The sequence below is a fragment of the Myiozetetes cayanensis genome, unplaced genomic scaffold (genome assembly GCF_022539395.1).
Source record: "Myiozetetes cayanensis isolate MyiCay16 unplaced genomic scaffold, myiCay2020 scf150, whole genome shotgun sequence".
In the NCBI taxonomy this organism is placed as follows: Eukaryota; Metazoa; Chordata; class Aves; order Passeriformes; family Tyrannidae; genus Myiozetetes; species Myiozetetes cayanensis.
The window spans coordinates 1-12222 of record NW_026087160.1 but is presented as its reverse complement, the minus strand read 5'-3'; the positions used below and the strand labels follow the sequence as shown (position 1 = coordinate 12222).

The 12222-nt window shown below is 38.4% G+C and overlaps 1 protein-coding gene across 1 annotated transcript in view; it reads left to right on the top strand.

Annotated features, from left to right (window-relative positions):
• Window positions 1–12209, top strand: part of LOC126637594 (myocyte-specific enhancer factor 2C-like) — an 85157-nt gene extending 72948 nt beyond the window's left edge. Inside the window, exon 4 of the mRNA XM_050310970.1 lies at window positions 11289–12209. Within this exon, the coding sequence (XP_050166927.1) occupies window positions 11289–11444 (156 nt within the window). The 3' untranslated portion in view covers window positions 11445–12209. The remainder of the gene's footprint in view (window positions 1–11288) is intronic.
• The last annotated feature ends 13 nt before the right edge of the window (window positions 12210–12222 follow it).

Sequence of the window (12222 nt, the reverse complement as noted above, 5' to 3'; positions counted from 1 at the left end):
TATATCAAATTTAGACTTCTAGATGAGTACATTGCCACTTCTTTGGGTTTTTCCTTCTTATAGCAACCCAATCATCCTGGTGGTTACTATCATTTGGCTTTTTATAGAGGGAGAACTATATAAAAGTGAATTAACAAAGCCCATGCAGGAAGTTGATAAGAGAAGTGGGAGCTAAACTGGGTCTTCTGAGAGTGCAGTAGCAGCTTAACCCTTGGATAATCTTATGTTAAGGGGATTTTGTATCCATGATGGAACAGTTTGCAATAATGGAGATTTAGAATTCCGTTGCCTGGAAAGCTTCCTAAATTATCAAAAACCTTTTCAAAATCTGACAACTTTTTGCTAACTTGGTCATTTCTGATTCTTTCCTTTTGTGAGAAATACTTACCTCTCTCAAGAAAAGAGCAGAGTTCTAGGAGCAGTATAACGTTTAAAGTTATGGTTCAGGAAATTAGTTGTTTGAGGGACTAGCTTTCAGAGATTATTATCCAGTTCTGGAGTTTCATCCAGCTACTTCATACAACTCCTGACCATAGTTTCTAACTGTTTTTTTGGCTAGTGTTTACTTGATTTATCTGTAAGTTTCAGCTTGCAAAGTTTCTGTCTGCATTTCAACACCCTCTACGATTCTCTCCACAGGAAAACAAAACCCAGTTCTTTGTTTCTAGCAGATGACACTTTGGTAGGCTGACAAATGCCTATCATAGTATAGAGATTTTAGCAGCTCTTTAAGGATAGATACAATTTACACAAATGTTTCTGGTAAATAACAGAACTTATACATACAGGGAAAAAAGCCATCTTAAATACGAAATTCTGCACTCTTTGAGTTATCTGTTCTCATAGTTTAATCATGGGTCAGTTTGGATTCTCAAATAGTCCTTGCTTACTCTAAACTTAGTGAAGAGATTTTCTTCTCTTTCTGCTTGGTGACAACTTGACTCTATCAGCAGAACAGTCAGCTGATGGTTACTGCTTTGTGCTATTTAAGGCCTCCGTACTGCAATGAAACAGGAGGCTAGAGTTTCGGAGATTTAGCCTCTATTGGAATTTACCATTTTTGAAAAATATATTGATTTGGGTATTTTTACCAATGGATAAAAAGCTATGGTACCATAAAAATGAAAGGAAATGTTCTTCTTCCTTTAAAAGGAACTGCTATTCAGCAACATTTACTCATCATACTGGTACCTTTTCTTTTTTTTTTTTTTTTGTTTGTTTGTTTGTAATACACTGTCATTTAATCCACAGTAAAATAAGTGTTCAAATTGTGGAGGAAAAACAAACCTGTTCAGAACATTGATACATTCAAGATTTTTATGGGAGACCTCCAGAGAAAACACAGGTGCTGAAGGAAGTGGTGTTCTTGTCTCAGTGGGTGGCATTTTCACTGCTGAGTCAGTACTGCAGTTCAGTGCTGCTGGAGGTGCCCTGTTTCAGATGAAATAGAAAAGCAAAATGTTGTGGTTATCAGAGATTCTCTGGCCCCGTGGCTGAGGGTGAAGGTGTTTGCCTCATGGTTTAGGAAAAATTCTATCCCAAGTAACTTATATCATGTGTTACAATTTTATTTGTCTGAGGTACCCATCATTTCTGCTTCTGAAAACTTCACTGACTATTGTAGCTACAGAGGTTGGTGATACATTCTCCCCAGGATGGTTGCATTTTAATGATCTGTGAAGCAGATCTTAAACATATCATTTCAGAATCTCTTCGGGATCTTTCAGAACATAAAAAAATGCTCAAAATATATGCAAAGAATAATTTCTATCAGCTATCATTCTTTCTGGTAGTAAGTTTTTGTGACAGAAGATTCTGTAAATATACGTGTTATTCTGTATGTCAAATTTCTCAAGTTCTGTATTTCACATTTCTTAAGTATTTTGAATATGGCATTTAGTATTAAAGGTTCCCATTTATATCATGGAAAAGCACCAGCTGCTTTGAAATAGTTATTTTTTTCAGCAGACATTTATATTGAGCCCTGCATATTCCAAATACTATATATTTCAGGAGATGGTAACACTGATGTAACAAACTTGGTAACACCACTGTACATCTAGAATAACTTGACTGGTATCTATACAGCTGTTCCAAATCCAGCTACAGATTTACACTGCTGTAAATGAGATCTGACTTCAGCCTTGTATTTGTGTATATGACTGACTAAATTAGACACAAACGAAAATGTTGAGGGTGGAAGTGCTGGAGCCAGAGGAGGATTATGATAGACGAACATAAAAAGAAAGAGGGAAATAGCAACCTGTTGATGATTACAGTGTTTATTTTTAAGGGGCCTCATATTCCCTGAAGAAGTTGAAATGATTCGGCTGAACTACTGTAAAGTTTATTTTTCCATTCATACACTTGTGTCTGACAGCAAAACCTAGTACAAATCAAATATACAATGGCTTGTCAATAACTTCTTCACTGTTAAAGATGCTCAATAAAGCTTAGAGAAAACCTGAACACTTAAATACTTCATACGCTTCAATGGTTTTGAAAAATCAGTCAGGGATATTATGGCAATCCTGGTCTGGTTGCAGACTGGTTGTGCTCCTGACAGTAAACTAGTAGAAGGAGCCAGACTATACAAGCTTCGTCTTCATGGCATCATTCCACAAGTACTGAACCTTGAGAAATAATGGGGTGCTATTTTCTGTAAATCTGCCTTCCAAGATAGGAGATGGAAAATCAGATATTTGCCACTAAACTGTGGTGTTAACCTTCATTCTGAGAAGGAACAGATTCATGGGAGGGCAGCATGCAGAAAGAATGGTGGGAAAAGCAGGAGAGTAACCTGAAGGTTTTTGCCTTTACCTACATCTTCTGTGTTTCTATAACTCAAAGGCAATGCCTGTGACAGGCCTTTGAACCCTCAGTAAGGGGTTAGAACCACTGAGATACTCAAAAGGCACTAAAACATGAATATCCTGATCTAATATCTCTGAGAATATCTCTGATCTAAGTAAGTAATGTACTAATTTTGTGCATGAAGCACTGACAGCCAGTCTCTGGAATAGTAAACTTTTAAAAACAGTTAAGAGGAATTGTGTTTGTCCAAGGCTAATTTTTTTTTTCTTTTTAAATCTCACATGTCTGTAGAGGGGATTTTATCAGAAACTGTAATCACAACTGGGTCAGCATTGCATTTATGTCGCTAATCTTAATACCTCCAATTAATCTCATTCACATTAATTCATTATTTAGAAAATGCCAATCTTGTCTGGAAAAGCACATCCCTTTTTTTTTAACTCTGCTAATTCAACACAGCAGCAATATTAAACTGGTATTAAACTGCACCATAACAAATGGAATGCGATCATGCATGTATGAAGACTTCTAAAAAATTCCTCTAGATCTGAATAAAAAGGTGCTGGGAAGTGATCTAGTAGAGGGTGTGTATGCATAAACATAGATATAGATATATGTATAGATATATATATATAGTCGTATTTAAGTGCATATATCTGCAAAGAGTAAATGCTGTGCTCCTGTAGGCTGCAACCACATGAGAGCCAGGAAGTGTGACAGCAGCATGGCTGAAGAGAAAAACACACCCAAAAAAAAAGCCCCAAAGGGACAGGAGCCCCAATCAGCATTGCAGCCCTGGGGACAGCCATCTATGGCCATGGGGCAGCAGGTGTCAGCAGGAACAGGTGCAGATGTCAGGGATGTGTGGCATTGCTGGGGACCCGCTCCCCACTGGCTGAGGCCACGCCATACCAGCCAACACTGCTGGTTACTTGATGCTCTGCTCCCTCTGTGGATTCCCAGGCAGCCAGGCTCAGCGGGTGCTGCCGCCCATCTACTCTGTCAAGGCCAAGGAAACACGATCCCCTCCATTGAGGGTTGGCATAGGAATCCTATGTCAGCTGTCCGGGGGATTTGTGGGGTTTTCAGACCTTTTGAGCCATGACGATGGATGGGAATAAGCCTAAAGGATGAGGAAATGTCGTTAGTTAGAACCTCAAAAGTTATTCTGACCTAAATTCTCCTTTTAAAAGCAGTTTAGGATTGCGGTGGAGCCCCTGGTGGTCTAGGGGTAAAGGCGCCGCGCTATCACCGCGGAGACCCGGGTTCGATTCCCGGTCAGGGCCACTCCCGGGCAGGTGGGGCTCGTTAGCCCTTAAAGGCAACTCACCTACGTCCTAAGGACCTCGCTGCCACCGTCCAAAGCTCGCTTGGCCCCGGCAGATGAACCTTAGGATTAAAGGGTGGGCTCAGTTCCGCGCACACTGTGTCTCACCTAAAAAATCCAATGCGCAGGCTGGAAGGTGGAAAGACCTTCCCCGGATCTTCGCTCGCGAAGACTGGCCATTATTATTATTATTATTATTTATTAGGATTGCGGTGGTGGACAGAAGTCTTTTGCGTGTCCCATGAAAGTATTGTGAAAGTAGGAAGGTGTAAGTTTAGCTGCATGCACTAACAGAAATATAAGGCTTTAAAGCTGGAGTCCTCATGATTTGCTTTTGTTTCTTTCGGAGAAAATCCTGAATGATACATGGTTTAGTTTAGCTACTGTAAGATCTCTGAATCTGACATATACTACTTCTACTTAAAAAGCCAACATTGTCCCCTGCAATTTAAGTCAATACTAAACAGAAAAGCATTGGTAAGTTGGTAAGATTGAACATTAAAGAAAGGGGTTGTGCTTGATCACTTTTAGGGAGTAAACATACCTCTGCCATCTTCCCACCCTCACCATCTCTCCAGAGGGGGTGACCTGGGCACAGCAGCCAGACAACAGGGTGTGCTCTATCACATGGATGCAGGAGATGCACTGTGGAGAGGCAGAAGGAGATATGGTGACTCTGACCAGTCTGCTATAGGCTACAAGGTCAGCACAGACAGTACCTCCTGAGGACTTCAGGGGTGCACCATGTGCACTGCCTTCCAAAGCTTCTCCATCCCCAAGTTATGTAGCACAGCTGTAGGGAACCAAGAAGCAAAAATCTCACTATCCCAGCAGCCTTTTGCAAAAGCATGGATTTTGTTTGGTTACATACGGACACTACAAAATAATATAGAGATCTCTTGGCACACATCAAGAGCGTGAGTAGAAGAGGATAGACTGAACTCTGTGATCAGGTAGGAACCTCATGCGCTGATGATCTTGCAGCACACATGTACAAATATTGCCAAAGCACTGGTTGATGCTTCATAAGCAGAGAGAAGCAGGTGTTACTGGCAAAGGGTGTCGGCACTGTTTGTTTTCACAAGAGGTGTGATTAGAGAAGGTACTTGAAGGGGGAGAGAATAATCACTTGGCATGCAAAAATGAGAGGCAAATCCAAGCAGAGGGTTTGGTGTATTGTTGTGAAGAGCCCACTTATGTGAATACATCTGAAGAAGACAGACATACAGGACCAGACAATGGACATTTTTTTACCTTTGAAACTTCAGTGAAAATAAAGTAGTAACAAAAAGATTAGCGTGTGGTTATAGAAGTTCAGCTTTATATAAGCCCTGTAGCTTGTTTCAAAAGGATTACAAACCACAAAAGCATTTTATGATTTATACAAAAGAGGTAAGAAATGTTCCATTTTTCTGTGTTACTAGTATGCAATTTTTTGTGTGTGGAGCTTGTTAGATAACATAAATGTAATAATGTTTTATCTGATTCTCCTAAACATACAATTAAAGTATATTAGTACCAGCACACTAGTTTATGTTCATTAATAAATGTAAAAATTTAAGAATTCTATATAAATGGAACATAAAATTTGAGATTTTAGTTACACATAAGTCAGGGAATTCACATGGGTGGTTCCCATAGCAACCTATCTCTTCCTCTGTGTTTTTCATTTCAGTAGAACCTTTCATTACTTGATTGCACCATACATTGTATCATGCAATTTCATCATAAAATTTCATCATTATATAACTGAGAGGAGAGTGGAGGTTGTCTTCATGCAACATTTCCTAACTTTAATATTTCTGATGCACAGAGAGCAAACTGATGCTTAAATAAATCAGTGATCTAAATGATCTAAATGTTTTCTTCTCTTTTGGGGGGCCTCCATAAATTTGACTGAGTTCTTTGGAATCATAGAATGACAATAGCTAATAAAGCAGTTGAATACAATAGCATATCATTCTTTTGTGATTGGCTATTGTCTGCCTTGCCACATCAATATATGGTTCCAGTGAGAAACAAAAAAAAAGAGACCTTTGTGGCTAAAATACTTATTCCATCCAGATACGGTAAAGAAAGTGATGGTGAAAACAAAGGGTACTTGAGGTTTTTGTCTTCTGACAGTGGAATATCATTTACCAGATTGCAGCTCTGTGGATTGTCATGGTCACTAGTGGGTCTGTCAGTAAAAGACATTGTGGTGGCTTCTAGGCAACATAACAGATATGGGAATTTGTAGAACTGGACCTGTAATTCTGAATTTTTCCATACGGTAAAGTTTGATTACAGTTGAAGACCCAGTGAGATCACACTTTTCATTACACAAATGAAGCTAGTGATTAACCTTACAATAGTTAGGTCTTTGTTGCAGAGAATATCAAAATGGAACAGAGTGGGCAAGTCTGAACCTTTTGGGAACCTCATCAAATGACCTGGTCTTTTTAATTTGGCAGCTATACTGTGAGCATTTCCAAGCCCTGGAGTGCTGAGATGAGTGATTCCACAGCAGATGAACCTATTAAGATGAGCAGACTAAATGTTAAGATGAAAAAAAAAGAAAATGATTTCTAACCTTCTCCACTCATTCTGCTAAAGAAATGTTAAAAAAAAAAAAAAAAAAAAAAAAAAAAAGGGGTTAAACTGCAGAAGCAGAGACTAGATTAGGGAAATGAGAGACTTTTCCTCCTCAAAAGACTTAAAATTGCGATGATTTCAATTGCCTTGATAAAATCAGACCTGCCTGTTAGTGCCATATTTTCTTTTGTGCATCTGTAGTGATGATAAATTTTGCATGAAATGAATGTAAATAGTTGTTTATACTTCGTTTTACAGCAGCCAGTATGTCACTAAGTCAGCACTTCTCCCCTGAGATTTACAGAATAGGTTTTAGGCTAAATTGCTGGCACATGAGATTTCAGCCAAAGGTTGTTTTCCTTTAACCATTTTTTTCTTTTTCAAATGCCTTGGCTGATTTTAGGTTATTGGAGTCCAATATAATTACTTGTTTAATTGCTTGGAAGAAGTAGAGCTTCCGTAGTTGAAAAATCGCTTATTTTCTTTAAAAATAGCTGAAATCTGGCTTGGGGTTCTCTAGAATGCAATGCACTATACAATTGTGTAATTTTATCCTCTTAAAAATTCCCTGAATAGCCATTAAATCTTTGGAAAAATAGCTAATCTCCAGGACGATGCGATAGATCTGGCTATTTTCCAGGATTTGCAAGAGGCTATGACAGCTTAACATCATAAGAAAAATGGTTTCTAAATCTCTGAAGGACAGGGTCAAAGACTCCAGAACCAGCCTCTCCTTTCAAGAGGTGACACAGAATAGAGGAGAAGATGAAAAATTGACACTAAGAGAGCTTGTGAATAAGGATGGATCAGTTTGATATTAGTCAGTGCAGCTTTTAGTTGTGATGTACCAACTTCTGTTATGGTGAAGCACAGCAGTGAAGGGGAAAAAATGAAGGAAAAAACCCCAGAGATTTAATGTTGTAGTTAGTGGAGGAGAGGAAAATAACAAACAAAGCAATAAAATAGGGAAAACTGTAGCCCACATGTTGAGAAGCCAGAGAAAATGCTAAGATATTCAGGATTGTTACTTCTGTCCTGAATACCACTCGGTGCCTTAGTGCAGAGGGTATGTATGTCAATTCCAGCCTGCTCTCCTCTCCAGAGGAGGACTGTGATGTGAGTTCCTGTATGTTCCTGTCCCTGTGTAGTCTGTCAATCTGTTCTTCTGTCTTTTACGTTATTACTTAATTGTTTTATTCAATACCAAGCAAATCTAGTGCAAAGTGAGTGCTCTCAAATACTATGCAATTCCAGCAAGTTTCATGAAAATTATGTGTTCTTGTGCAAAAAAAAGACAAGAAATTAATTCCAGAAAGGCTCCCAGATGAAGGCAGCACTGCAGCATGAGTCTTTACAGACAGAGACAGCAAAGAATCAGTAAGTAGAAGGATGGGTAGGGGGCAAGAGAACTCTCTGGAGCCACTGCCACAGGAGATCTCTGCATATTGCACTTTACCCCAAAAGCAATTCACAGAGAACCAGGTATTAGTTCCAGCACTCACAAAGCAAGGAGCTGTGCCCCTGACTCCAGCACACATGTGGAAATTTCTATTGCCTAATCTTACCCCAGCTCAATTAAACATGTTTTTGTTGGATATTTGTTTGTTTGTGGTTGTGTGATGTTTTGTTGTTGGTTGGTTGTGGGCTAGGTTTTTTGGGTCTGATTTTTTTGTTGTTTTGTTTAGATTTTGGTTTGGTTTGGTTTTGAGGTGTGGTGCACAGGGAACAAGTGCACTGCATTTGTGAGCTTGATTTGCCATATCAGCCAAGTACCAGCCAAACACATTAGGATGAGGCGGTTTGCAGGGCAAAATTTTCCCTCTACTGTTTAGGGTACCCTGCTTTGTGAGGGTATGAAAATAATATAAAAATAAATATGTATGAAAAGAAAAACATTTCTATACTGGAAGGGAATCTGGTCTCTTTGGAGATTGTTGCAAGACATATGTTGGTTTACATTACCTTTCCTCTTCTGTACATCTGAAATATGCAATAAATCCCTGAACGTCTACAAACCACAGTAGTGACTGTTTCACATGAGTGCTAAGTAGACATTTGAGAGCTTTAGGGCATTATGAGTATCCTGAGGACAAGGTGCATCTGCTTTCACCCAGATACAGACTTCTGATTGCAGCAGACAAGGATTTGGGAACGATTGGAGGGGAAAAGATTCAGTGAGGCTGCAAAACATTCACCATCTACTCTTTTCATACTGTTTTTTGTCTGGGTTGTCTAGTAAGATGATGATTGTGCAGCCTCCTTCCCTCACGTGTGCCCATTCAATTGCAGCTGTGTTGACCTCTGGGGAAAAAAGAGAAAGAGGTCATTGCCATTGTAAATAGAGGAGCTGACTGTCATCCCAAAGGCTCAAAAGGAGGCTCAAAGGAGTTAAGGATGCCATCCAGTCCAGCTCACATCCACATCAGTCTTCAGAGGGAATCAGCAGGGCTCCATCAGTGAATCAGATGAGCTCAGGGAAAGAGTGGTAATCTTGGTTTCATGTCTGGACAGCTTGATCTAATCTTGAAACAGAATATTTTATGTATTTAGAGAACAATAGTTTTGTACTTTTATGAAGAGAAGAATGTTAGTTGACATTAGTTATTCAGATGTGAAGGAGACATTTTACTTTTAATATCTCATGTTGTGTCTATTAAATCTATCAAACAGCTGATTGCAAAACCCTCTTTCTAATTGGCTTGTTTCAAGCTAGCAGCATAGAAATTTTACATGATTATGTTTTTTCTGCTAACAGAACATTTAAAGGACAAAAGAGAGCAGAAAAGAGGTGTAGAGAATCATTCAGGTTGTTTTAGCATCTTACGGTTTTATTCCAATGGATTTATAAATTTGTTGGTGTAGCAAAAGTAGTTTATGGAATTAACTTCAAGTATCTATAGATTTGAAGTTTGAAAAGAAAGATCTACTTTGAGCCAGCCTTGGACAAATACCTAACTGTTTCAGAGTTCTACAATCGAAGGCTTAGATCCCTTAGTGATCACCATCACTTTGCTTTGTTGATGAAAATGTGAGATTGAGGGGGGTTTAATACATGAATATTAAATATATAGTATAGAAACAAGGTATGACATTATAATAATTGAGGGCATTAACAAAGGTAAACTGGATATTGCCATAAGGAAAATACTTAGGAAATGTACTATTCCCAAAGAATAAAAAGCTCAGATGAGAAGTAGCAATTCTGAGAAGGCAAAAATAAACCAGACAGAGTATCCCACACAAGCCCAAGCTTAGCCACTTATTAACACACATTATGTGTTGTGTGATCTTTCTGTTGAAACTGAGCTTGCTTAGCCAGGTTTCAGCTCAGAATGGATGGCAAGCTGACTAATAAAGTTTCTAGACAGCCAAATGGACTTTGAAAAGTTTTTGAGTGAGGCATTCTTGAAGCTCAAGTTGAGAAATCTTGAAAATACCGGCTTTATTTACTATTGCTTGTATATGGGAAGTCCACACTCTTCTCATATTCTTTTACCTTAATATAGCCTGTGAGTGTTCATCAGTGACCTGTCAAGGTAGACCAGTTAAAACTTATTTGAAGCCAAGCAACCATCCTGAACTCTCATGTGCTGATTTTATTCTGGGTTTAAGCTTTTTCATCTCTATTATTTATGTTGGTGATGATAATCATGGTTGTGACGGTTGGTTTGAGCTGCTGAACCTGAAATTCTTCTGGTTTGACTTTTCAATGAACATCTGTTTTAGCAGTGCTTTTTCCTGTACATTAAGCTTCAGCTATGTGCATTTGTAGCACTTTAAATTAGTCAATGAAAAGTAAATAATGTGTCTAGATGCTCTTAATTGGTATTTCACAGCCATATTATCAACTCTGTCCTCCCTCTTGTCCTGTCAAAAGCGTACACTGAGGAATGGGATTGCTAATGTCATCCCTTGAATTCAGTTTAGGTAATCCTTCTTCTGTGAAGAAATTCCTAAATTTATTGCATGTTAGTTTTTGTTGGGGTTTTTTTCCATTTTTTCCTCCTGTATCTTTCTTTAAAGAAAACACTAGTGTATTCCACTGTAACTAGTATGTGTCCCTTGCTTTTAGTGTTTATTCATTTGAAATGGATAAATATGTTCACTTTGTTTTTTGTTAAAATAAATTGGATTCTGGGTGTCTAGCTTAATCCCTTCCAGCTTCAGAAGAAAGAGGTCTATATGGTCCTCACTTGCCACTCATAACTGGAGACCTACAGCATCAGTGTGGTGGATTACTAGTCACTTTCTTTCCTTAAAGCGTAATCTAAAACCTTCCTCTGATGAGCAGTTTGTTTTTCTTTAACACTGCTGACTCTTTCTTGCAGCCTGTGTCAAGGATTGAACTTTCCAAATTATGTATTTCAGACGTTGAGAAAGAAAGGACTTAATGGCTGTGACAGTCCAGACCCCGATGCAGACGATTCAGTAGGTCACAGCCCTGAGTCTGAGGACAAGTACAGAAAAATTAATGAAGATATTGATCTAATGATCAGCAGGCAAAGATTATGTGTAAGTACTCTGAGCTTCCTTTCATTTTTTTTACTTTCTGATATTTCTCTGAACCTGGCAGGCATTGAACAAGAAAGAAAACAAAGGTTGTGAAAGCCCTGATCCTGACTCCTCTTACGCTCTCACCCCACGCACTGAAGAAAAATACAAAAAAATTAATGAAGAATTTGATAATATGATCAAGAGCCATAAAATACCTGTAAGTACCAAAGGTTAGATGGCTGTCTGCTGATAACTGCTGCAGTAACAAACCATAACCCTTTCAGTTCTGGCTTCTTAAAGAAAACATTTCAGCTAGAAACAGGCTTTAATAGCCAAATATATAGTTAAACACTGTGGTCAGAAAATTTCACACAACATATTTTTCTTCCATTCTCTACCTCTGACATACAGACAAAGCCTACTATGGGTGAAACCTACAGAAGGAAGTGAAATATACATATACACATTATATTCACTTGATTTACAGAAGTGTTTTACCATACCACTTACCCAAATTCTACCTAAAAAATAACAATGAAAATCTCTTTGTGGACAGGCTAACAAACCCACAGAACACTTTCTGTGGTGATATAGAAAAAGTTATGTAGAACTGAAATTCCTTTATATATAGTAATCAGTGTGTTTTGTGCATGTCACTTCAGTTCTCAAGTGTCTCTGCTAAACTCAGTTTCAGCACTGAAGGGTTACAGCTACTTGCTCGCTGCAGAGAAACAGACTGCATGAGAGCCTAATGGCAGGATTCAGACATGTTTGTGTGTTGGGGTGATTTTACAGCTTTATCAGAGAATTTGCTTTGACCTCATCAGCATTTCTTTAATGCTTTAACATGAGCTAAATTTTGTTTTAACCAAGTCAAAATTTCTAACAGTCAGTCATATGCCTTGCCAGATATCTAAGAGAAATAACTCTGCATGTGCTATTTCGTTTGCACAAGACATACAAAGGATAGATACTTTCTGATTATGTTTGAAAATACATTTATAAAGAAAATA